Source organism: Chelonoidis abingdonii, chromosome 8 (assembly GCF_003597395.2).
Source record: "Chelonoidis abingdonii isolate Lonesome George chromosome 8, CheloAbing_2.0, whole genome shotgun sequence".
NCBI lineage: Eukaryota > Metazoa > Chordata > Testudines > Testudinidae > Chelonoidis > Chelonoidis abingdonii.
Window position 1 is genome coordinate 60,517,920 of NC_133776.1, and position 24,966 is coordinate 60,542,885.

At 47.9% G+C, this 24,966-nt stretch overlaps 1 protein-coding gene across 3 annotated transcripts in view; it reads left to right on the plus strand.

Annotated features, from left to right (window-relative positions):
- The first annotated feature begins 18,745 nt into the window (after positions 1–18,745).
- PHKA1 (phosphorylase kinase regulatory subunit alpha 1) overlaps positions 18,746–24,966 on the plus strand; it is a 101,743-nt gene continuing 95,522 nt past the window's right edge. For all 3 annotated transcript variants that reach the window (XM_032791611.2, XM_032791612.2, XM_032791613.2), the window contains exons 1-2: positions 18,746–19,293; positions 20,602–20,760. In XM_032791611.2, the coding sequence (XP_032647502.1) occupies positions 19,216–19,293; positions 20,602–20,760 (237 nt within the window). In that variant the 5' untranslated portion in view covers positions 18,746–19,215. The remainder of the gene's footprint in view (positions 19,294–20,601; positions 20,761–24,966) is intronic.

Below are 24,966 nucleotides of genomic sequence, written 5' to 3' on the forward strand. Positions count from 1 at the left end.
TTACTAGGAAAAGGCAGGTGTCAGTAATGGGAGATTCAATCATTAGAAACATAGCTGGGTTTGTAATGACTGGGAGAACCATATGGTGACTTGCCTGCCTGGTGCGAAGATTGCAGATCTCTCGAGGCATCTAGACAGACTTATGTGTAGTGCTGGGGAGGAGCTGGTGGTTGTGTTACATGTAGGTACCAATGACATAGGGAAGGGTAGGAGAAACGCCCTGGAGGCCAAATTTAGGCTGCTAGGGAAGAGACTGAAATCCAGGACCTCTACGGTGGCATTCTCAGAAATGCTCCCAGTTCCGCGCATAAGGCCAGGTAGGCAGGCAGAGCGTCAGAGTCTCAATGCATGGATGAGACGATGGTATAGAGAGGAGGGGTTTAGATTCATTAGGAACTGGGGAAACTTCTGGAATGTGGGGAACCTATACATGAGAGATGGGCTCCACCTAAACCAAAGTGGAACCAGACTGCTGTCTCTAAACATTAAAAAGGTTGTAGAGCAGTTTTTAAACTAGGAGATGGGGGAAAGCTGACTGCTGCAGAGGAGCATGTGGATTGGACAGAGACTTCTCTTAAGGTATGTCTACACTATGGGATTATTCTGATTTTACAGAAACCAATTTTTTGAAACAGATTGTATAAAGTCGAGTGCACGCGGCCACACTAAGCACATTAATTCAGCAGTGTGCGTTCATGTACCTAGGCTAGAGTCGATTTTGGGAGCGTTGCACTGTGGGTAGCTATCCCATAGCTATCCCATAGTTCCCACAGTCTCCCCTGCCCATTGGAATTCTGGGTTGACATCCCAGTGCGTGATGGGGCAAAAAACATTGTCGCTGGTGGTTCTGGGTACAGCCTCACCCCTCCTCCATGAAAGCAGCGGCAGACAACCGTTTCGCATCTTTTTTCCTGGGTGAACAGTGCAGATGCCATACCACGGCAAGCATGGAGCCTGCTCAGCTCAAGACAGCAATCATGGACATTGTAAGCACCTCGCGCATTCTTGTGCAGTCTATGCTGAATCAGGACCTGCAAAACCAGGTGAGGAGGGTGGCTATGGCAGCACAGTGACAGAGAGTGATGACACATGGACACAGAATTCTCTCAAAACACAGCCCCTGCGCGTTGGAGTTCATGCTGGTAATTGGGGCAAGTTCTAGCCATTGAGCGCTGATTTTGGACCCGGGAAACAAGCACAGACTGGTGGGACCGCATAGTGTTGCAGGTGTGGGACGATTCCCAGTGGCTGCGAAATTTTCGCATGCATAAGGGCACTTTCATGGAACTTTGTGACTTGCTTTCCCCTGCCCTGAAACACCAAGCAATTACCAAGATTGAGAGCAGCCCTCACAGGTGAGAAATGATGGCGATTAGCCCTCTGGAAGCTTGCAACGCCAGACAGCTACCGGTCAGTCGAGAATCAGTTTGGAGTGGGCATGGTGAGCCTCATCTGGAGTACTGTGTCAGTTTTGGGCCCACGCTACAAGAGGATGTTGGAAAAACTGGAAAGAGTCCAGCGAGGGCAACAAAAATGATTAGGGGGCTGGAGCACATGACTTATGAGGAGAGGCTGAGGGAACTGAGATTGTTTAGTCTGCAGAAGAGAAGAATGAGGGAGAATTTTATAGCTGCTTCAACTACCTGAAAGAGGTTCCAAAGAGGATGGATCTAGACTGTTCTCAGTGGTACCTGATGACAGAACAAGGAGTAAATGGTGTCAAGTTGCAGTGGGGAGGTTTAGGTTGGATATTAGGAAAAACTTTTTCACTCAGAGAGTGGTGGAAGTACTGGGATGGGTTACCTAGGAGTGGTGGAATCTCCTTCCTTAGAGGTTTTTAAGGTCAGTTTTGACAAAGCCTGGCTGGGATGATTAGTTGGAATTGGTACTGCTTTGAGCAGGGAGTTGGACTAGATGACCTCCTGAGGTCCTTCCCCCTGTATATTCTATGATTTATGATTCTATGAAATCTACTGTGGGGCTGCTGTGATGCAAGTAGCCAAAGCAATCACTAGCTGCTCGACGAAAGGTAGTGACTCCGGAAAATGTGCAGGTCATTGTGGATGGTTTGCTGCAATGATGCCCTAACTATGGTGGGGTGATAAATGGAACCCATATCCCTATCTTGGCACCAGAGCACCAGAGCACCCAGTACATAAACCGCAAGGGGTACTTTTCAATGGTGCTGCAAGCACTGGTGGATCAACAAGGGATGTTTCATCAACATCAATGTGGGATAGTCAGGAAGGTTCATTGATGCTCGCGTCTTCAGGAACACTACTCTGTTTAAACAGCTGCAGCAAGGAAATCCCATCCCCTTGATTGACTCATTCCCTGTAAGCAACCCACCCTCCCCCTTCAACTGCAGCTTGCTTTCTAAGGAAATAAAGTCACTATCATTTAAAAATCATGTATTCTTTATTAATTGATTATAAAAAGAGGGAGAGAACTGACAAGGTAGCCCGGGTGGAGTTTGGGAAGAGGATAGGATGGAAGGAAAAGGCCACTGAAAAAGTTCAAAATAATGACAGCCTTTTGGTTGGGCTGTCCACTGGCGTGGAGTGGGTGGGTGCATGGAGCCTCCCTCCACGCGTTCTTACACGTCTGGGTGAGGAGGCTATGGAACTTGGGGAGTGGGGAGGGCAGTTATACAGAGGCTGCAGCAGCACTCTGTAATCCTGCTGATGTTCCTGAAGCTCCACCAGATGCCAAAGCACGTCATTTTGATCACACAGCCGCCCCAGAGTTGCATCATGCCTCCTCCGATCTTCCTGCCGCCACCTCTCATCTCTAGCGTCTCTCCTCTCCTCACATGTGTCCCTCCTGTCCTCACGTTCACTGGCATCTTTCCTGTACTTTGATACCACGTCCTTCTACTCATTCAGATGAGCTCTTTTATTGTGGGTCACTTCCATAATTTCCAAGAACATTTCGTCTCGTGTCCTTTTTTTTTGCCGCCTTATCTGAGATAGCCTTCGGGACGGAGGAGGGATGCTTGAAAAATTTGCAGCTGCAGGAGGGAGGGAAAAAAGGGAGAGAAGTATTTAAAAAGATACATTTTACAGAACAATGATTATACTCTTTCACGGTGAACAACACTATTCACATTACATAGTACATGTGATTTCAGTACAAGGTTGCATTTTGCATCTTAATATTGAGTGCCTGCAGCTGTGGTGTTAGAGATCACAGACGCAGGTCTGGACAACGGAATTCGGCTCGCAGGCGGCCATGGTAAGCCATTGTCTTTCGGCTTCTGCAGCCTTCACATATCCAGCACCCTCCTTTCCCAAATACCAAGAAAAGCCCGTTGAGTGCTGTGTCTTTCCTGTTAATGTGCAGCAGCAGAAACTAAACTCCCCCTGCCATCCAATTCTCTGGGATGATCGCTTTACCCCTCCCACCACCGCGTGGCTGGTATCATGGAAGATCCCTGCTAGTCACCACCACCCTGCCCACCGCATGGCTGGTATCAGGGAAGATCCCTGCTAGCCAAACGCAAAAAAGCTCAGCGCCAATCACCCCCCGCCTCCTCCCCCCGCTTGGCTAACTGCAGGGAAGAATTTTTTTTTCAGTCACAGGCAAACAGCCCAGTAGGAATGGCCACCTCTGTCCCCTTAATTAAATTCCCGTATTACAACCAGGTTGCCATGAACGATATCACTCTCCTGACGATAACACAGCAAGATAAAGAACGGATGTTGCTTGAATGCCAGCAAACACTGGGACCATACGCTGCCAGGCTTTGTCATGCAATGATACCAGATTACTTGCTACTAGCATGGCGTGGTCAAGTGCAGGGGCAGCTCCAGGCCCCAGCACACCAAGCGCGTGCTTGGGGCAGCAAGCTGCAAGGGGCGGCAGTCCATGTGTTTTTGCCCTCAAGCAGTGCGCCGAATTGCCCTGGGTCCTGCGGGTTCGATGATCTCACCAACAGGCACAAAAGCCGCGGGGACCCCAGACCCTCCGCTTGGGCAGCTGCCGAAGGGCATGGCAAAAATGCCTAGTTCAACCCTGGTCAAGTGTCCTACCATGGAGGACGGAATAAGGCTGCCCTGCCCAGAAACCCTTCTGCAAAGGCTTTTTGGAGTACCTCCAGGAGAGCTTCATGAGATGTCCCTGGAGGATTTCTGCTCCATCCCCAGACATGTTAACAGACTTTTCCAGTAAGCTGTACTGGCTGCGAATGCATCCCAAGTCCTCAGGGCAAATTAATCATTAAAAAATGCTTGCTTTAAACCATGTTTTATATTTACAAAGGTACACTCACCAGAGGTCCCTTCCATGGCTTCATTGTCTGGGATAGTGGCTTGGGAGGGCTGGAGGGTAATTCCGTCAGGCTGAGAAAAAGGTCCTGGCTGTTGGGAGAACGGAGTGCTGTGTGCTCTCTGCAAGCTCGTCCTCCTCTTCCTCCTCCTCATCTTCCCGTCCGCAGAATCCTCAGCATGGCTGAGATTACCCCCACCTCGGAATCCACGGACAGGGGTGGGGTAGTGGTGGCGGACCCCCTAGAATTGCATGCAGCTCAGCGTAGAAGAGGCATGTTTGCGGCCCTGCCCGGACCTTCCGTTTGCTTCTTTGGTTTTCTGGTAGGCTTGTCTGAGCTCCTTAACTTTCACATGGCACTGTACTGAGTCCCTGTGTGGCCCTCTCTCCATCATAGCCTTGGAGATTTTTTCAAATGTTTTTTCATTTTGTCTTTTGGAACGGAGTTCTGTTAGCACAATCTCTCCCATATAGCCGATCAGATCCAGTACCTCCCGTGCGGTCCATGCTGGAGCTCTTTTTCGATTCTCAGACTGCACTTGTTACCTGTGCTGATGAGCTCTGCATGGTCACCTGTGCTGATCAGCTCTCCATGCTGGGCAAACAGGAAAATGAAATTCAAAAGTTCGCGGGCTTTTCCTGTCTACCTGGCCAGTGCATCCGAGTTCAGATTGCTGTCCAGAGCGGTCACAATGGTGCACTGTGGGATAGCCGCCCGGAGGCCAATACCATCGAATTGCAGCCACACTAACCCTAATCCAAACATGGCAATACCGATTTCAGCACTACTCCCTCATCGGGGGAGGATTACAGATACTGGTATTAAGAGCCCTTTATATCGATATCAAAGGGCTTCGTTGTACTGGACGGCGTTGCAGGGTTAATGTGGTTTAACGCTTGCCTAAATTGCGATTATAAACTCGTAGTGCAGACGAGGGCTTTGAGGAGCGTCCTATTGATAGAGATTTCTAGGTTACAGTCAAGGAACAGAAGATGGAAGAGGATATGAAGGACCAACTCAGATGAGAAACATTCACATAAAAAGGAATCTGACACATCAGAAAAGGGCAGACAATTTAAACAGTGACAAGTTTTTAAAGTGCTTGTACACACAAATGCTAGAAGCCTTAAATAATAAGATGGGTGAACTAGAGTGCCTTGTGATAAAGGAAGGATATTGATATAATAGACATCACAGAACCTGGTGGACTAAGGACACTCAATGGGACACAATCATTTCCGGGTACAAATATATCGGAAGGACAGAACAGGTCGTGCAGGGGTGGGGTAGTGGCACTATACGTGTGAAAGAAAATGTAGAATGACAAATGAAGTAAAAATCTTAAGTGAATTCACATATTCCATAAGAATCTCTTTGGATAGTAATTTCATTGCTCTAATAGACGAATATAACATTAGGGATCTATTATCAACCACCTGACCAGGACAGTGATAGTGAGGATGAAATGTTAGGGAAATTAAGAGGCTATCAAAATTAAGAAACTCAATAATAGTGGGGGATTTCCCCAATATTTGACTGGGAATATGTCACCTCAGGACGAAATGCAGAGACAAAATTTCTCAATACTTTAATGACTAACTTCTGTGCGCAGCTGTACTGGAACCCCACAAGGGAGAGGAACTCTAGATTTAGTCCTGAGAGGAGCGCAGGAGCTTGTCAAGAGGTAATAATAAACAGAACCGCTTGGGAAATAGTGAACCATAAATATACATAAATTTAACATCCCTGTGGGGAAGAACTCTCAACAGCCCAACAACTGTGGCATTTAATTCAAAGAGGGAACTAGTGCAAAAATGAGGCAGTTTAGTTAAACAGAATTAAAAAGTGACACTGATAAAGTGAAATCCTGCAAGCTGCATGGTACTTTTTAAAAGACACCCATATATAGAGCCCAACTAAATGTATACCCCAAATTATGAAACACAGTAAAAGAAACTAAAAAAGAGCATCGTAGCTTAAGCACCATGTAAAAGAAGCAGTGAGAGATAAAAAGACTTCCTTTAAAAGTGGAAGTCAAATCTTAGTGGAGCAAATAGAAAGGAGCAACTAAACGCCAGCTTCAGTGCTAAGAGTGTAATAAGAAAGCCCAAAGAGAGTTTTGGAAGAAACAGTCTGCAAAAACTCAAAAAGGTAATATACAAAATGTTTTTTAAAGTACAAATCAGAAACAGGAAGCCTACTAAACACCAGTGAGCCGCCTCGACGTGATAGAGACAGAAAGAGGAACGCTTAAAAGACGATAAAGTCATTGTGAGAACTAAAGGAATTCTTTGCTTCAAGTCTTCAAATGCTGAGGGATGTTCAGGAGTTTTCCCAAACCTGAGCCAGTTTTGTAGTGAACAAATCTGAGGAACTGTCACAGATTGAAGTGTCACTAGAGAGGGTTTTGGAATTAATTGATTAAACTTAACATGTGAACAAGTCACGGATCGATGCAACTTCACGCAAGAGTTCTGAAAGACTCAAGTGTGAAAATGCGGAACATAACTAGGGTTGTAACCTTCCCTTAAAATAAACTTCTGTACCCAGCGACTGGAAGATAAAGCAATGAATCCAATATTTTAAAAAAGGGCTCTAGAGGTGATCCCGGCAATTACAGACTGGTAAGTCTAAATGTACTAGGGCAAATTAAAGTCAATAACAATAGTAAAGAATAAAAATTGTCAGACACATAGAAGAACATAAATTGTTGGGCAAAAGTCAACAAATGGTTTTCTCTAAAGGGAAATCGGTTTTTACAATCCTATTAAGTTTCTTTGAAGGGGTTTCAACCCAATGTGACAAGGGATCCAGTGGACCCATAAGTGTTACTTAGATTTCCAGAAAGCTGACCAAGGGTCCCTCACCAAAGGCTCTTATGTAAATTAAGTTGTGTGGGATATAAAAGGGAAGATCCTTTCAATGGATTGAGACGGTTAAAAGAAGGGAACACAAGGTAAGGAATTAAATGGTGAAATTCTCAGGAATGGAGAGGGGTAACTAGTGTGTTTCGCCAAGGTCAGTCCTAGGACCAATCTAGTCAAACTTATTCATAAATGAATCTGGGAAGGGGTAAAAAGTGAGGTGCAAGAAGTTTGGCCATATACTAATATTGTCAAGATAGTTAAGACCAAAGCAGAATTGTAAGAACTTCAAAAAAGTCTCACAAAACTAAGTGATTGGCAACAAAATGGCAAATGAAATTTAATGTTGGAGTAAATGTAAAGTAATGCACATTGAAAAATAAACCCCGACTAACATAACAATAGATGGGAGGCTAAATTTAGCTACAACGAATCAGGAAAAAGATCTTGGATCATTCTTGCTTGGATAATTTCCTGAAGACGTCCATGCACTGTACAGCGGTAGTCAAAAAAGCAAACAGCATGTTAGGAAATAATTTAAAAAAGGATAGAGAATAAGACGGAAGAAAATATCTTATTGTATTATATAATCCATGGGTACACCCACATCTTGAATACTGCACACAGATGTGGTCTCCTCAATCTCAAAAAAAGATATACTGGCATTCGAAAAGTTAGAGAAAAGGCAACTAAAATGATTAGGGTTTGGAGAGGAATCTCATATGAAAGGAGAATTAAAAGAGCTAAGACTTTTCATCTTGGAAAAGAGGAACTAAGGGGATATGATAGAAGGTAATAAAATTATGAGTGATGTGAGAAAAGTAGATAAAGAAAAGTTATTTACTATTCCCATAATACAGGAACTAGGGTCACCAAAGAAATAATAGGCAAGCAGGTTTAAAACAAATAAAAGGAAGTTCTTCTTCACACACCGACAGTCACTTGTGGAACTCCTTACCTGAGGAGGTTGTGGAAGGCTAGGACTAACAGCATTTTAAAAAGAGAACTGGATAATCAATGGAGATTAAGTCCATAATGGCTGTAGCCACAATGGTTAAGGATGGTTCCTCTAGACAGGGGTCGGCACCTTTCAGAAGTGGGTGCCGATCTTCATTTTATTCACTTTAATTTAAGATTTCGTGTGCCAGTAATACATTTTAACATTTTTAGAAGCTCTTCTATAAGTCTAATAAAATAGTAACTAAACTCTTGTGTAATAAAAGTAAATCAAAGGTTTTTAAAATGTTAAAGATGCTTTATTTAAAATAAATTAAAATGCCGAGCCCCCCAGACTGCCCGGACCGCTAGGCATGTGAGGCCACTGAAAATCAGCTCCCGTGTGCCACCTTCCCTTCGGCACGCGTGCCATAGGTAGCCTACCCGTGCCCTAGACTCTGTTTGTTTGTCAGAGGGTGAAGATGGATGGCAGGAGAGAGATCACTTGATCATTACTTGTTAGGTTCACTCCCTCTGGGGCACCTAGCATTGGCCACTGTTGGTAGACAGTATGCTGGGCTAGATGGACCTTTGGTCTGATCCAGTATGGCTGTTCTTATGTTCTTATGTAGGAGGAGCCATTGTGATAATCTAGCCTGACCTTCTTGTGACGGGTTCGGTCACAGAAATCCCCTTTGGACTGTCATCTGATGTGCTGAAATTACCTCTGAGCCCGTTTTCCCTGCCAGCTTGGGATTCCAAAACCCTGCCTTGTTGAGCCAGACATGCTAGCCTGCTGCAACACAGACCCAGGTCTGGTCCATGCCCCCGAAGCTGCAGACTTTAACCAAAAACTGCTCAGCAGGTCACCGATCTCCAGCACCCAGACACCCAGCTCCCAATGGGATCCAAACCTCAAATAAATCTGTTTTACTCTGTATAAAGCTTATACAGGGTAAACTCATAAATTTTCCACCCTCTATAACACTGATAGAGAGATATGCACAGTTGTTTGCTCCCCCAGGTATCAATCATTTACTCTGGGTTTACTAATAAACAAAAGTGATTTTATTAAGTATAAAAAGTAGGATTTAAGTGGTTTCAAGTAATAACAGACAGAACAAAGTAAGTCATCAAGCAAAATAAAGCAAAAGCATGCAAGTCTAAGCCTAATACATTAAGAAACTGTTTACAGATAAAATCTCACCCTGACAGATATTCCAATAAGCTTCTTTCACAGACTAGACTTCTTCCTAGTCTGGGCCCAATCCTTTCTCCTGGTACAGTCCTTGTTAGTTCCAGCAGACATCTTATGTGGAAAACAGAGGTGTTCTCATGACTGGCAGCCCTGGGAATCTTTTGTCTCTCTGGGTCCCCACCCCTTTTTCTAAATGAAAAAGCGCCATGTTTAAGATGGATTCCAGTATCAGGTGACATGATCACATGTCCTGTGAGATCTAAGCCTCCATTCTTCCAGGGCTGGCCTGCATGCACCCAAGAAGGTTTGCAAGTAAACAGACCATTTACAACCAATCATCCTAGTCAATGGGAGCCATCAACCACCATTAATGGCCCACACTTTGCATAATTATGATAGGACCTCGGAGTTAAACTTCATATTCCTAGTTTCAGATGCAAGAACGATACATACATACAAAGAGGAGGAATATATTCTGTAGGTTATAAACTTTGTTATGATACCTTACAAGAGACCTTTTGCATAAACCTTATTCCAGTTACATCATATTCACACTCATAAGCATATTTCCATAAAACATTATGGAGTGCAAAGTCACACTCCTGTCTAACTCAGGCCAGGGAACTACTATGATTTCTCATCAAGCCCATAGCTTCTCGTTGACCTAGAGCATATATATAAAATGACTTCAAGTGATGGAGAAGCCACTCTCATGCTGGGTAAATTGTTCCAGTGGTTAATTACCCTCTGCCATAGATCCACAGGATCAGTGCTATGCTCCCAGCTTTGGAAGTGAGTCCCCCTTCGATGGTGCCTGACCCCCCGCAGTGGTCCCACTCTTCCTTCAGGATAGGTCACATGGCCTCATTTCCTCCTGAGACTGTGGCCTTGGCTACACTGGCGCTTTACAGCGCTGCAACTTTCTCGCTCAGGGATATGAAAAAATCACCCCCTTGAGCGCTGCAAGATACAGCGCTGTAAAGTGCCATTGTAAACAGTGCCTCGGCACTGGAAGAAGCTAATCCCCATAGGGAGGTGGAGTACGTGCAGCGCTGGGAGAGCTCTCTCCCAGCGCTGGCGCTGCGACCACACTCACAGTTCAAAGCGCTGCCGCGGCAGCACTCCCGCAGCAGCACTTTGAAGTTTCGAGTGTAGCCAAGCCCTGAATCTCTTGGCTCCAACCCTTCTGCTTCAGGCTGTGAACTCAGCCCAGCAAGTCCAACTGAAATAGACTCACTCCTGATAGAGACATGTACATCCTGCAGGGATTAATGCACTGCACCCAGTATTAGCTGTAACACTGGAGAAGCATTGTCAAAACAGTCAAGTTTATTAGCAACTGGCACACAGCAAAAGAAGTCCTTAGGTTAGCACAGAGGAACAAAGGTTAAAGCATAGTCCATTCTAGTCAACCAAGCTATAGTGAATCTAAGGGCTTGTCTACACTATGCAGCTTTTAGCGACACAGCCTTGTCGCTAAAAGTCAGCGTGTGTAAATGCTCTTTGTTGGTACTTTGTCAGCATTTTTGCTGACAAAATACTTCCAGCCCCGTGAGCAGCGTTAGCTTTTTCGGCAGGAGCACTAGCCACGTTCACACTGCCACTTGCATCAGCAAAACTTTTGTCTTTCGTGGGGGGTGGGGGGAGATTTGTCTTTCACAGTTACTTAACCAAAGTTTTGTCTTTCAGTTTCTCAGTGTAAACATACCCCCATATTCAGGCTCTGTATGTCACTCTCACTCTCACCTCCTTAGCCAGTTCCTAGGTGAGAGAGTCCCCAGCTTCCTCCAGAAGAAAACACTCCATCCCCCACCTCACACCTCTCAGTCTTTTTTTCTCCAGATGAGGTCTCTGTTTGGCTTCCCTGCTGAGAGGTGGGGAAGTCCACCCCCTCTGGGTCATTGGTTGCTGGGTATCAATGTCTCAGTGATTGGATCTTCCATTGTTTTCTCAGATTTTCCACTGATATGCCCAAATAAATTTGTCAGTCTCTAAGATGCCACAAGTACTCCTTGTTCTTTTCACAGATATGGGGTCACCCTCAACTAGTCCTTTTAAGGACTCATTCAGGGACAGCTAGGCAACACACACAGAGCTACATCTCTTAGCCTGCCCTGAAAGCAAACTTACTCCTTTTCCCTTTACTGGGTAGCCATGCAAAAAATGTGGAAGATGAGGCACAGAGTATTCATAAAAATATTACAGAAAATTCCCACTTCATCATACCGTCTTTTAGAAATAGATACTTTATTGCCAGCCTGAATTTGTATAGTTGCAGCCTCCAGCCATTGCAGTCTGCCTTTGTCTGCTAGATTAAAGAACCCTCTACTACAAACTAATCCTCTCTTCCCCCTAGATGTCTAGGTACTTAGAACATCCCCTGGGGAGGGGGACTCAGTCAAGGGATCACGTGCGCTCACCTTAGGCAGTGGGAGACAGTCAGGGAATCACCCACACTCCCCTTAGGCAGAGGGAGACAGTCAGGGAATCACCCACACTCTCCTCAGGCAGGAGGAGACAGGCAGGGGATCATCCACACTCTCCTCAGGCAGGAGGAGATAGGCAGAGGATCATCCACACTCTCCTCAGGCAGGAGGAGATAGGCAGAGGATCGCTCACACTCCCCTTAGGCAGTGGGAGATAGGCAGGGGATCACACACACTCTCCTCAGGCAGGAGGAGACAGGCAGGGGATCATCCACACTCCCCTCAGGCAGGAGATCGCACACACTCCCCTCAGGCAGGAGGAGACAGGCAGGGGATCGCACACACTCCCCTCAGGCAGGAGGAGACAGGCAGGGGATCGCACACACTCCCCTCAGGCAGGAGGAGACAGACAGGAGATCGCACACACTCCCCTCAGGCAGGAGGAGACAGGCAGGGGATCACACACACTCCCCTTAGGCAGTGGGAGATAGGCAGAGGATCGCTCACACTCCCCTCAGGCAGGGGGAGACAGGCAGGAGATCGCACACACTCCCCTCAGGCAGGAGGAGACAGGCAGGGGATCGCACACACTCCCCTCAGGCAGGAGGAGACAGGCAGGAGATCGCACACACTCCCCTCAGGCAGGAGGAGACAGGCAGGGGATCACACACACTCCCCTTAGGCAGTGGGAGATAGGCAGAGGATCGCTCACACTCCCCTTAGGCAGGGGGAGACAGGCAGGAGATCGCACACACTCCCCTCAGGCAGGAGGAGACAGGCAGGAGATCGCACACACTCCCCTCAGGCAGGAGGAGACAGGCAGGAGATCGCACACACTCCCCTCAGGCAGGAGGAGACAGGCAGGGGATCGCACACACTCTCCTCAGGCAGGAGGAGACAGGCAGGGGATCGCACACACTCTCCTCAGGCAGGAGGAGACAGGCAGGGGATCGCACACACTCTCCTCAGGCAGGAGGAGACAGGCAGGGGATCGCACACACTCCCCTTAGGCAGGGGGAGACAGGCAGGGGATCACACACACTCCCCTTAGGCAGGAGGAGACAGGCAGGGGATCACACACACTCCCCTCAGGCAGGAGGAGACAGGCAGAGGATCGCTCACACTCCCCTTAGGCAGGGGGAGACAGGCAGGGGATCACACACACTCCCCTCAGGCAGGGGGAGACAGGCAGGGGATCACACACACTCCCCTTAGGCAGGGGGAGACAGGCAGGGGATCGCTCACACTCCCCTCAGGCAGGGGGAGAGAGTTAGGGAATTGCCCATGCTCCTCTCAGACAGGGGAGACAGTCAGGGGATCCCCCACAGTCCCGTCAGGCAGGGGCATACAGTTGGGAGATCAGCAGCCCATGTTTACCTCAGATGTGGCCAGTCAGGGAATCACCCACACTCCCCTCAGGTAGAGAGAGGCAGTCAGGGACGGCTCTTACTCCCCTCACACAGGGGGAGACAGTCAGGGGATCGCCCCAACCCCACTCAGGCGAGGGTGTACAGTCGTTGGACCGCCTGCACTCCCCTCAGGCCGAGGGAGACAGTCAGGGGACCAACCATGCTTCCCTCAGACCAGGGGGAGATAATCAACGGAACACCCATGCGCCCCTCAGGCAGAGGGAGGCAGTCATGGGATTGACTGTGCTCCTCTCAGAGAGGGGGAGACAGTCACGGAATTGTCCACACTCCCTCAGGCAGGGGGAGACAACAAATATGGTTGGCAAGTTGGCAACATTGTAAATGTGAAGTCATAAGATTTTCCCGTATGATGTTCAAAACTCATGTAGCGCAAACTGGTCAAACAGGCCTGTCTTGAATAAAGGAGTGTATGTTTGCCTTAAATTATATAGAAGCAGTAAACAGAATCATCAAGCAGGAAGACTAAACACAGGAAGCTCAAACAGTGAAAAAGAAATACTAGGGAACATCCTTCAACACAGACTCTGTCTCCGAATTCCCAGCTGCAAATGTTTTTCAAGAGGGGGATTGAAACTATAAAATGAAGGGGCAAACACCCCAAGACACCACTCTCTCCTCCTGCCCCTTCACATTCTCTGCTCCTGAGAAGACTAAAGGAAAAAGTTGTGGATTTTGTGGGAAGGGACCTGAAGAGTTTGGTCAGTAATGTTGCTAGAAGCACGTGATGAGAAATTTTGCTTGAATCTAATAGAGTTTAAATTACACGCTAGTAACTTATGTGCTAATAACATTTTATTTATTTTTCTTTTAACCATTTCTGACTTATATGCCTCATTACTTGTACTCATTTAAAATCTCTTTGTAGTTAAATTTATTTTACTGTTTTATCTAATCCAGTGTGTTTAAATTGAAAGTCTCTGAGTAACTCTATTAGCTAATATATTATTCCCTCAAAGGAATAACGGATTTAAAATATTTATACTGTCCAGGAGAGGGCTGGGCAGTACAAGATATACATTTCTGGGTGAAAATATGGGACTGGGGGGGCATTGGGGTCACTCTGCAATGTAATCAAGGGTAGTGAGATCCAGGGTGTAACTGGCTGGCTGCAGTTACACAGACACTCAGAGTGTGGCCTGCATGCTGGAAGACTGTTTGTGAGCGGCAAAGGTGGGAGCTACTTCAGCAAGGCATTGTAAGGCATCCAGGGTTGCAGGGCAGGGGTACACAGCTCCACCACCACTAGTCTGGATTGTACCCCAGTGTGTTACACTCAGGTTACATAAGGAAGGAATGCTGAGGATCATCCAGCCCTCTGACTACTATCCCATGCTGCTCATCCCCGTGGGCACTAATGGTACTGCAAGGTATGACCCTGAGCAGATCAGAAGTGACTACGGGGCCCTGAGCATGAGGGTGAAGGAGTTGGGGGTGCACGTGGTGTTCTCATTGAACTTTCCAGTTAAGGGCAATGGCACATCCTGGAAGTAAATACATGGCTGCATGGATGGCGTCACCAGGAGGGTTTCGGCTTCCTCAGTCATGGGATACTGTTCTGATAAGGACTGCTGAGAAGTGATAGGATCCAACTATTGAGGAAGGGGAAGAGTTTCTTCACATACAGACTAGCTAACCTAGTGAGGTGGGCTTTAAACTGGGTTCCACGGTGGGAGGAGACAAAAGGCCAAAAGTCCAAAACATGGAGACCTGAGTGAAGAGTCAAAATCTGGGGGGAATACGGACAATCACAGCAGGGACAGAAGAGAGACAGGAGGGAATATAGAGAGGAAATCTAATGAACATTTTAGATGTCTGTATACTAATGCAAGAAGTATGTGGAGTAAACAGGGAGAACCAGAAATACACCTCTACCCTGATATAATGCGACCCAATATAACGCGGCTTCGCATACAACGCGGTAAAGCTCTGACACGCTGCTCTGAGCAGCATGTTACGGGTGCCAGGCCAGGCCGGAGCCTAGGGGTTCGATAAGGGGCAGAGGGTCTCGGGGACGGTCAGAGCCCTCACCTTCCGGGATCTGGGAGGGCATTTTTCAGGGCCCCGCAGTCCCAGAGTGGCCCTGGAGATTAGCGGGGGGCCTGGAGCAGATCGCTCTGCTTCCCTCGTCCCGGCCCCAGCCATGTTGCTCAGGGGAGGGGGCTTAGGGGAAGAGATCCCCCCCGCACTCACCAGCAGTGGTGGAAACAGAGCAGCCCAGCCCCAGTCCGTTCCACTCCTACAGCTCCCAACTGCAGCGCTCCACTTCTTGCCGCAGGTGAGTACGGGGGTTGTCCTTTCCCCAACCTCCCTGCACTCATCAGGACCGTGGGAGGAACTAAAAGCAGCCAGGCGATCCCACGACCCACCTACCCAACCAGGAGGGGATCTTCACGGCCAGTTCCCTGTCATAGAAGCTGACAGTTGTAGTTTGAAATGGAACTGAAACTGAAAGAGCTGGAGGACTGTGAGAAGGAACAGTAGGATCGTGAGAGACAGAGACAGCATGAACTACCAATGGTGGAGCTGAGAAGCAAAGAGACCCCTGCTGGGGTGAGTGGGGATGGGCCCAGGGATCAGAGTGGCTAAGCCCATAGGGAACTCTGATATAAAAGTGCTGGCTCGGTTTAAGGAAGGGGATGATATAGATGCCTTCCTCACTGCCTTTGAGAAGGATTGCAATGTGAACCAGGTTGACCTTGCAGACAGGCTTCGGCATCTCAGCCCCTTAACTGGGTCCAAATGCCTTAGAGATGTTCAGCCAGATGGATGGGGTGGAAGCAGGGCACTATGAACTGTTCAAACAACCCCTGCTGTGCAAGTTTGAGCTGGAGTACAGAGATCTCCCTGCCCACTCTGTGAGACTTTTCAGGGTTAACTGAGGTGTCCAGGATGAATCACTGCTACCTGATTACAGAGTGAGAGAGCCTTGTCTGTGCCCACCAGGAGAACTCTCTAACAGCTGCACTGCTGGCTAGTGGCAACACAAGCACTCTGCTCTGGGCTTCATGAGCCCCACTCTTTTTCTATAAATGTCACCAATTTACATGCCCCATTTTGTTACACTAGAGTGCTCAGTCCCCTATCTACTGGGCATCCGCAATGTACCCAATTTGCTGCCTCTGGGGAAGCAGTGTACCCACTTCACTAGTTTCACCTCCATTCAACACTCTCTTCAGCTAAAGGCACTGAGGGCTGGTCTACACTGAAAAGTTCCATCTGCACAGCTATGTTGGTCAGCAGTGTGTAAAATCCATGCCCCTCAGACACATAGCTAAGACAACCTATCTAACCCCCCACTGTAGACAGTGCTAGGTGGATGGAAGAATTCTTCCATGAACCTTAGTGGATTAACTATAGTTAGGGCCCTACCAAATTCACAGCCATGAAAAACGCGTCATGGACCATGAAATCTGGTCTCTTCTCGTGAAATCTGGTCTTTTCTGTGATTTAACCTATACTATATAGATTTCACAGGGGAGACCAGCATTTCTCATATTGGAGGTCCTGACCCAAAAGGGAGTTGCAGCGGGTCACAAGATTTTATTTTTCGTGTGTGTGTGCGTGTGCGCACACACATTGCAGTATCACCACCCTCACGCTGCCTTCAGATCTGGGCCTGGAGAGCTGCAGCTCTTAGCTCTGATGGTGGCGCTCCGCCAACAGCAATGCAGAAGTAAGGGTGCAATATTATACCATGCCACCCTTATTTCTGAGCTGCTGCCTTCAGAGCTGGGCTGCCAGAGAGTGGCAGCTCTTGACTGAGGGCCCAGCAGTGCAGGCAGCAGCACAGAAGTAGGGGTGGCAATACCATACCATGCCATTTTTACTTCTGCGCTGCTGCTGGTGGCAGCTCTGCCTTCAGAGCTAGGCTCCTGGCCAGCAGCCACCGCTTTCCAGCTGCCCAGCTCTGAAGGCAGCACTGCCACCATCAGCAGCACAGAAGTAAGAATAGAAGTACTGCAAACCCCCCGCCCCTACAATAACCTTGTGACCCCTCTCAACTCCTTTTTGGGACCCCCTACAATTACAACACGGTGAAATTTCAAATTTAAATTTCTGAAATCATGAAATGTATGATTTTTAAAATCCCATGACTGTGAAATTGACCAAAAGGGACCACAAATTTGGTAGGGCCCTAACTATAGTGATGGGAGAATGTCTCTCCTCCTGTAAGCTGCAGCTGTAGCATGTTAAGTGTAGGTTTATAGTAAAACCAAGGTGAAGTTTACTTAACAAGGCTTGAGCTAAAGATTCAAATAAAATCAAATATAAGGATTTAGAAACATAAGGTTACAGGTAAAAGAAAAACATAAGAGGCAATCTATAGCCTATACTTATTGACAGGTTACCTTCCTGTCTAACAATCTACTTCTCACCCAAAGGTTACTCCCTGCAGTACTTGACCAGTCCAAGAGTTGGGAACCACTTTTTATGAGACATCCCCATTGACAGAAAGTATCCTCATGTACTAGATACCAATTTGGGCCATTTCTTCTGCTCTCATATAGTAACCCAGGCCCAAGGGACTACCTCTTCAGAGAACCCTCCTGGGATGTGTTTGTCAGTGCTCAAGTCTCCACCTGGATCCGAAGTTAAATATGGACTGGCTCCAGGGATGTCCATTGTTCTCCCTGTCGATTGAGTTAGCCCTGAGACCTGCCTTACCTTAGGTGGCAAGTCTCACTTCAACAGTTTTGAAACCTAATGTTCTACATTTTACACATCTCATCAGCTATCGGCCCAGAAACATCTGGCAGTAACCAGGGCATTCTGCTAGTTCTTCGCTCTCTGAAGAAACCACACGCAACTCCTTCGCTGTAATAGCAGGAAAATGGTCGGACACGGATGTGTCACACGTCTGTGTCACACCCGCTGAGCTGGGTGCACACACCCGCACCTCAGGTAGGCTGGTGGCTCCGTGAACTACCCTGTGCTGTGAGCTCTCTCGCACAGCATCAGGGCCCGGGGTGTAAGTGTATACCCCAACAGGGCCGGCTCTAGCCATTTCGCCGCCCCACGCACGGCGGTATGCCACGGGGGGCGCTCTGCCGCTCGCAGGTCCCGCGGCTCCGGTGGACCTCCCGCAGGCGTGCCTGCGGATCCTCCACCGGAACCGCGGGACCAGCTTACCCTCCACAGGGACGGCTGCGGGAGGTCCAACAGAGCCGCCTGCCAGCAACCGGCAGAGCGCCCCCTGCGGCATGCAGCCCCAAGCATGCGCATGGCGCGCTGGGGCCTGGAGCCGGCCCTGTACCCCAACCCAGCGCCGTTGCCCCTCTGTTCTGCGCGGGGTGCGTGCGACTCCGACCTTCCCCGTCCTCCGAGTCCGGCACTTTCCCCACGGCCCCTAAAAGTAACAACAAAATCCAAGTAAACTTCCCGATAAAGACGTTGCCTCTATTGGGTCCTGGCAGCTCAGTAGCTCATGGGGTCCTGACGGGGGCGTTCCAGTCGCTCTGGGAAATAGTGGCGTCGCGCCCGGTCCTTGTTGGCTCGGTTCACTCCGGCTGTCTAACTCTGCTTTGCTCCCCCTTCCCATCCTTTAATGGACTCTCTGGGCAGCTATGGTGCTGCCAGGACCTGGAGAACTGAGGCCCCGTCCCCTCTTTTATCAGCCAATCAGCGTGTACCTGGGTGGCTAGCCGGGGTCTATGCGCAGGGGTAGCTACTGGTGCGGGTTGTGAGCTTCGGCGGGGTTTAGTCTGCTCGGGCCGGACAGCAGGGAGCGAGTGGAGCCGATCCTGGTGCGGGACCGACCGAACGCTCACCCCGCCGGCAGTATCCGCGTCCCCGCCATGATCCCCTCCGCCCGCCTATGAAGGGTCCCGGCGAGCTGAAGTCTGCGAGGGGCTGCGGGTAGCAGCAGGACCGCGCCCGGCAAGCTGCGCTCTTCGCCTTCCCTTCCCCCCGCTGGCTTTGAGTAGAGGCTGGCTCCGCTTGGCGGGGGTGCGACGCGGAGCTGTGGCCTCGGTGCGTTCGGGGCTGCCCGGAGCGCGCTGCCAGACTACAGCTCACCGGCGCCTCGCGCCTACAGCACTGGTGTGTTGCTTATAATTGCTAGCAGATTTGACTTCGAGACCCCTTCGACCAGGTCATGAGGAGCAGGAGTAACTCCGGGGTGAGGCTGGATGGCTATGCCAGGCTGCTGCAGCAGACCATCCTCTGTCACCAGGTGAGGTGGGCTGAGCTATCAGGGCGGCTGCTGGCGGCCAAGCGGGGGTGGGCGCTGCCGCGCTGATTTGGAGGCTGCTAGCTCAGCTCAGTGCTTTGCACTGGGGTGTCAGGCAGGTGGGATGATGGCACGTGGTGCTGGCAGTGTGCTGCTCCATTCTCTTAACAGACTTTACTAGATCATTGTAACCCAGGGTTGGAAATGGGGAAACTAAGGTAGAGAGTGTCAGAGGAGTAGCCATATTAGTCTGGATCTGTAAAAAGTGTCAAAGAGTCCTGTAGCACCTTACAGACTAACAGAATTATTGGAGCATGAGCTTTCATGGGTAAATACCCAGTTCATCAGAGGCAGGTGGTGGAACTTTCCAGAGGCAGGTATAAATATGCAGGCAGGAATCAGTCTAGAGCAGGGGTTGGCAACCTTTCAGAAGTGGTGTGCCTAGTCTTCATGTAGTCACTCTAATTTAAGGTTTTGCGTGCCAGTAATACATTTTAACATTTTTAGAAGGTCTGTTTCTATGTCTATAATATATAACTAAATTATGGTTGTATGTAAAGTAAATAAGGTTTTTAAAATGTTTAAGAAGCTTCATTTAAAATTAAATTAAAATGCAGAGCCCCCAGGACTAGTGGCCATTCCCCAGGCAGTGTGAGTGCCACTGAAAATCAGCTCATGTGCCGCCTTCAGCACCTGTGCTATAGGTTGTCTACCCCTGGTCTAGAGATGATGTTAGTTCAATCGAGGATGAGATCCTCTTCTAGATGTTGAGGTGTGAACACCAAGGGAGGAGAAACTGCTGTTGTAGTTGGTTAGCCATTCACAGTTTTTGTTTGAGCTGTTTCAAGTCCACATATCGCATCTGTGTTGGAGCTCGGATTGTCTAGCTATCTTTAGTACTTGCCTAAATCAAGGTCCAGTTCCCCCCACTCTTCCATAGCTCCTTGTGTGACTTTGGCCAAGTCACTGAGACTCTGTGCCTCAGCTTCCCCATCTGTAAAATGGGGACAGTAGCACTGCCCTACCTCACAGGGAAGAGGGGTAGGGGTTGTAAGATAAAGACCTCATGGTATAGGTGGGCCAGATGGGTAATCAGATAAGTATGCTGATGTTGCCTTGGCATATGATACTGAGCCCTTGCTTTCCCTTTTATTATTTGTTTTCCTTGTGGATAAACAAGACTCTCTAGTTTTCCCCCCTTTCACAACCTGTTTATTTCTCTAATGGCCAGCCTTCCCCTAAGTTTTCAGGGCTGGAAAGCTAATTTCATGTTTCTTTTCTTCCCTCACCTGACCTCCCCTCATGCTGCAGGACCCGGTGACAGGATTGCTCCCAGCCAGCTGTGATCACAAAGATGCCTGGGTCCGGGATAACGTCTACAGTGCGCTATCTGTGTGGGGCCTGGGTTTGGCGTACCGCAAAAATGCAGACCGTGATGAGGACAAGGCAAAGGCATATGAGCTGGAGCAGGTATGAGAAACCTACAGGAGGGATGGCTTGGAAAGCTCACAGCTGATGTCCCGAGACTCGCATGCAACTCGAACCCTCTAAACACTGGAAGCTGAACTAAAGATTAAACTCTTCTTGTAAGCAGGACCCCTTGTATTTCATCACACAGTAGTAGAGGAATTTGCTGTGGAATCTCATGTTACTCACAAAACAGTGCACCAGAATCTCTGTGTTTCATTCATTATTTTCATTAAATGGAGATATACCTATCTCCTAGAACTGGAAGGGACCTTGAAAGATCATTGAGTCCAGTCCCCTGCCTTCACTAGCAGGACCAGGTACTGTCCCTGTTGATTTTTCTTTCAAGATTAAGGCTTCTAGCCCTTACAGTTGACTCTGACGCTTAAGGTTAACAGGTGCACCCAAAGTCTGTCTGTCTGCTGACAGCCTGAAACGATGGTTCTGAGAGGAGTGAACTTCTCCAGTTTAACTCACCAGGTTGTTTGTCACTATTAACCTTCAGAGTTAACATGACTGCTCTCCATTTGAGTGAAACTTCTGTCTACAGTATCTATCCCACAATCCCCAAACGCTTCCTAGGAGCCAGAAGTCTGAGCTGCTGAACCCTCCAATCTCCCCACCTCTCTTCCCCCAATCCACAGAACCTTGGCTTTTTTCAGCAGAGAATTTTGCAGCATGGTGAAAATGCAGGGACAATATTGAACTTAGTTTTGAATTACACAGTTGGGGATCTGATAGCACGACAGGCACTGGTGTAAGAATCATAACTAGGCAGATGGAAAAGGAATTCTGTTCTGAATGTCTTAATCACTTTCATATTTAATTCAATAAAATCCCACCCCCCCCCGTCTTTGTTCTTTACTCTGTACTCAGGGAGTAGAATCCAGTTCACTTGCCATGGGATCTTGTTTGTCAGACTAACATAAAATAAACAAACCCCAAAAGGGTCTGACATTGGAGATGCACCAAGAGCATAGTAACAGACCCATGGAGTTTAAGGCGCAGTCATCTAGTCTGTCCTCTTGTATATCACAGGCCTCAGCACCCACACACAATCTCTCCCTTTTGCACCTAGCCTTCTGGGATGAAAAACCTACAGATTGCTTAAATTCAGACAAATCAAGTGTCACTTGCTCTTTAAGCTATGCTGTAACAAATCCCTCTCTGAGGAGAGCTGTATGTGATAGATGGAACTTTAAAAAATAAACAGCCCATATTGTAGTTCCAATATTGTTCTTGCTGTCTTTCATGGAGGTCAGCCATAAGAAGAGAGGCAGGATGGCCCAGTGATTAGGGTGCTAGCCTATGATTTGGGAGCCCCAAGGTTCAATTCTCTGCTCTACCACAAACACTATGTGACCTTGAACAAATCACTCAGCCTCTCTGGGCCTGCGTTCCCCACCTGTACAATGGGGATGATAGCAATGCTCTGCCTCATGGGGAGTTAGGAGGATGAATTTATTAAAGATGGTGAGGTTCTCAATACTTTGGTATGGGGGGTGGGGGGAATGACCATAGAAGTACCTTAGATAGAAGATTGAGGGAAGGAGTCTCTGTTAATCCTTCTCATTCAGAATTAACCCCAGAAATATCCAAAGGAGATGTGGAGCCATTTTGGACTGGTGCTCTTCAAACTGCTGACAGTATCTTAAGGCCCCAGATGGGGAAAGTCAGAGATCTAAAAGCTGTTCTCAGCCAAAGGGTTTGTTCTCTGACCTGAAGCTTGCTGAAAAATTCCAGGTGAGCCCCGGGAGTTCCCTGAGTAAGCCTTACTAGGATCAGAGGAGAACTCTGGAGTGCAAACAGTTCATGTGTGAGCTGCTTAGAGCTCTGGGGAATCTGTAATTGTATCATCTAAATCATCAGAGAAACACTTGATGACTCAAACATTTTAGAGCCGGGGCTATTTCTCATAGCACGCTAATCACTGGCTTCAGGTTAAATTCACTCCATGGGGCGCCCGGCAACCAGAAAAACACATGGAACATATAGTCTAACAGGGCAGCTGATTGCCTTGGCAGGATGGCATTTCAGACCCTCTCTTCCCATGACATGCATCACCTACATGTCCCTGGTGGATGGTTTCAATTTCCCTTGTATGTCTTTTCTGTAGATAGTTGGCTCTTTTGGGCAGGAATGCAGAACTCGATGCTCCCTTCAACAGGGTGGCTGGGAGAGGATCAGGCAACTCCCTGATCCTGCACCAGCCTAGCTCTGGAATCAATTATTTCAGCCTCGTGAAGAATGGAGGGTAGGCCCAGGAATAGTGTCTTTTGTGGCAGCGTAAAGCTTGCATTACAGGGATAGGAGCATTAAAACTGCATGGCTGGAATGCTTACAGGTCAATGCTAGCACTTCTAGTGAGAGACGCTTAAGGTATTTCTGCACTCTCTATTGTGTGTGATATCTTGGTCAACATGAGAAACCCGAGTACACGCTAGGGGAGAGAGAATTACTAACTACCCAGTTTCAGTGACACAGGGCAGTGGGATGTTATAGCTGAAGTACTGCATGCAGCGGGCAAATATCTGGGTTACAGTTGGATGATTCACTTCTTGTGGATGACACAAAAGAATTGAACATTAAGAGGGCCTTGAATACAGTCAGGATTTGAGGCAGGATGGTGGGGATCTGCTGCTGGCAAGATGGGAGTATAATTGCAGACCCAATGCAGGGGGAAATTTGGAAAAGGTTCAGGGGTGGGAGTGGGTGGAGATGACAGGTGGGACGCAGAGCTGGCCTTGTTAACAGAATAAACATGGCTGGATATACAGACCCAAGTGGGATTGTGTTGGATAGGGAATCATTCAGGTGATCTTAGAATATCCGGGTTGGAAGGGACCTCAGGAGGTCATCTAGTCCAACTCTCTGCTCAAAGCAGGACCAATCCCCAACTATATCATCCCAGCCAGGGCTTTGTCAAGCCCGATCTTAAAAACCTCTAAGGAAGGAAATTCCACCACCTCCCTCGGTAACCCATTCCAGTGCGTCACCACTCTTCTAGTGAAAGTTTTTTCCTAATATCCAACCTAAACCTCCCCCACTGCAACTTGACACCATTACTCTTTGTTCTGTCATCTGCCACCACTGAGACCAGTCTAGATCTATCCTCTTTGGAACCCCATTTTAGACAGTTGAAAGCAGCTATCAAATCCCCCCTCATCCTTCTCTTGTGCAGACTAAATAATCCCAGTTCCCTCAGCCTCTCCTTATAAGTCATGTGCCCCAGCCCCCTGATCATTTTTGTTGCCCTCCACTGGACTCTTTCCAATTTTTCCACATCCTTCTTGTAGTGTTAGGCCCAAAACTGGACACAGTACTCCAGATTCAAAATGATCTGGACAAACTGGAGAAATGGTCTGAGGTAAACAGGATGAAGTTTAACAAAGACGAATGCAAAGTGCTCCACTTAGGAAGGAAAAATCAGTTTCACACATACGAAATGGGAAGAGACTGAGTAGACAGTGCCTTTTGTCAGAAGGTAATGCATTTTGGCGTATAAGTAGAGCACTTGCCAGCAATAGATGTGATCATTTCCCTAATGCAACTTGTGAGCCTCATAGATTCTATATGGAAGGAACCTTACATCATGGTCCATTCCCCTCCCTCATGCAGACAAAACTGTCTAGATCATCCCTGATAACATTTATCTAACCTACTCTTAATATCTCCAGAGATGAGTTCCACAACTTCCCTAGCAATTTATTCCAGGTAACCACGGCCTTAGAACTTTTTCCTAATGTCCATACCTAACCTTCCTTGCTCCGTTTTAGCCATTGCTTCTGTCTATCCTTAGAGGCTAAAGTGATAACAGTTTTCTCCCTCCTCCTGATGACATCCCTTAGATACCTGAAAACTATATCAGTCTCCTCGCAGACTCTCTCTTCCAAAACTAACAACCAATTCTTTCACTTCCTTCATAGCATTTCTCAAGACCTTTATCAATCTTGTGCTCTCGACCCTTCCACTCTTCTGGACCCTCTCCAATTTCTCCACATCTTTCTTGAAATGCGTCCCAGAACTACACAATACTCCAGTTAGCCTAACCAGCGCAGAGTAGAGCGAGAATGGACTGTCTCGTGTCTGCTCACAACAACCAGTTAAGCATCCCAGATCATGTTTGCTTTGTTTGCACAGCATTCACACTGTGACAATTTGCTGTGTCCACATTAACCCCTAGATCCCTTTCTGCGTATCCTCCTAGAC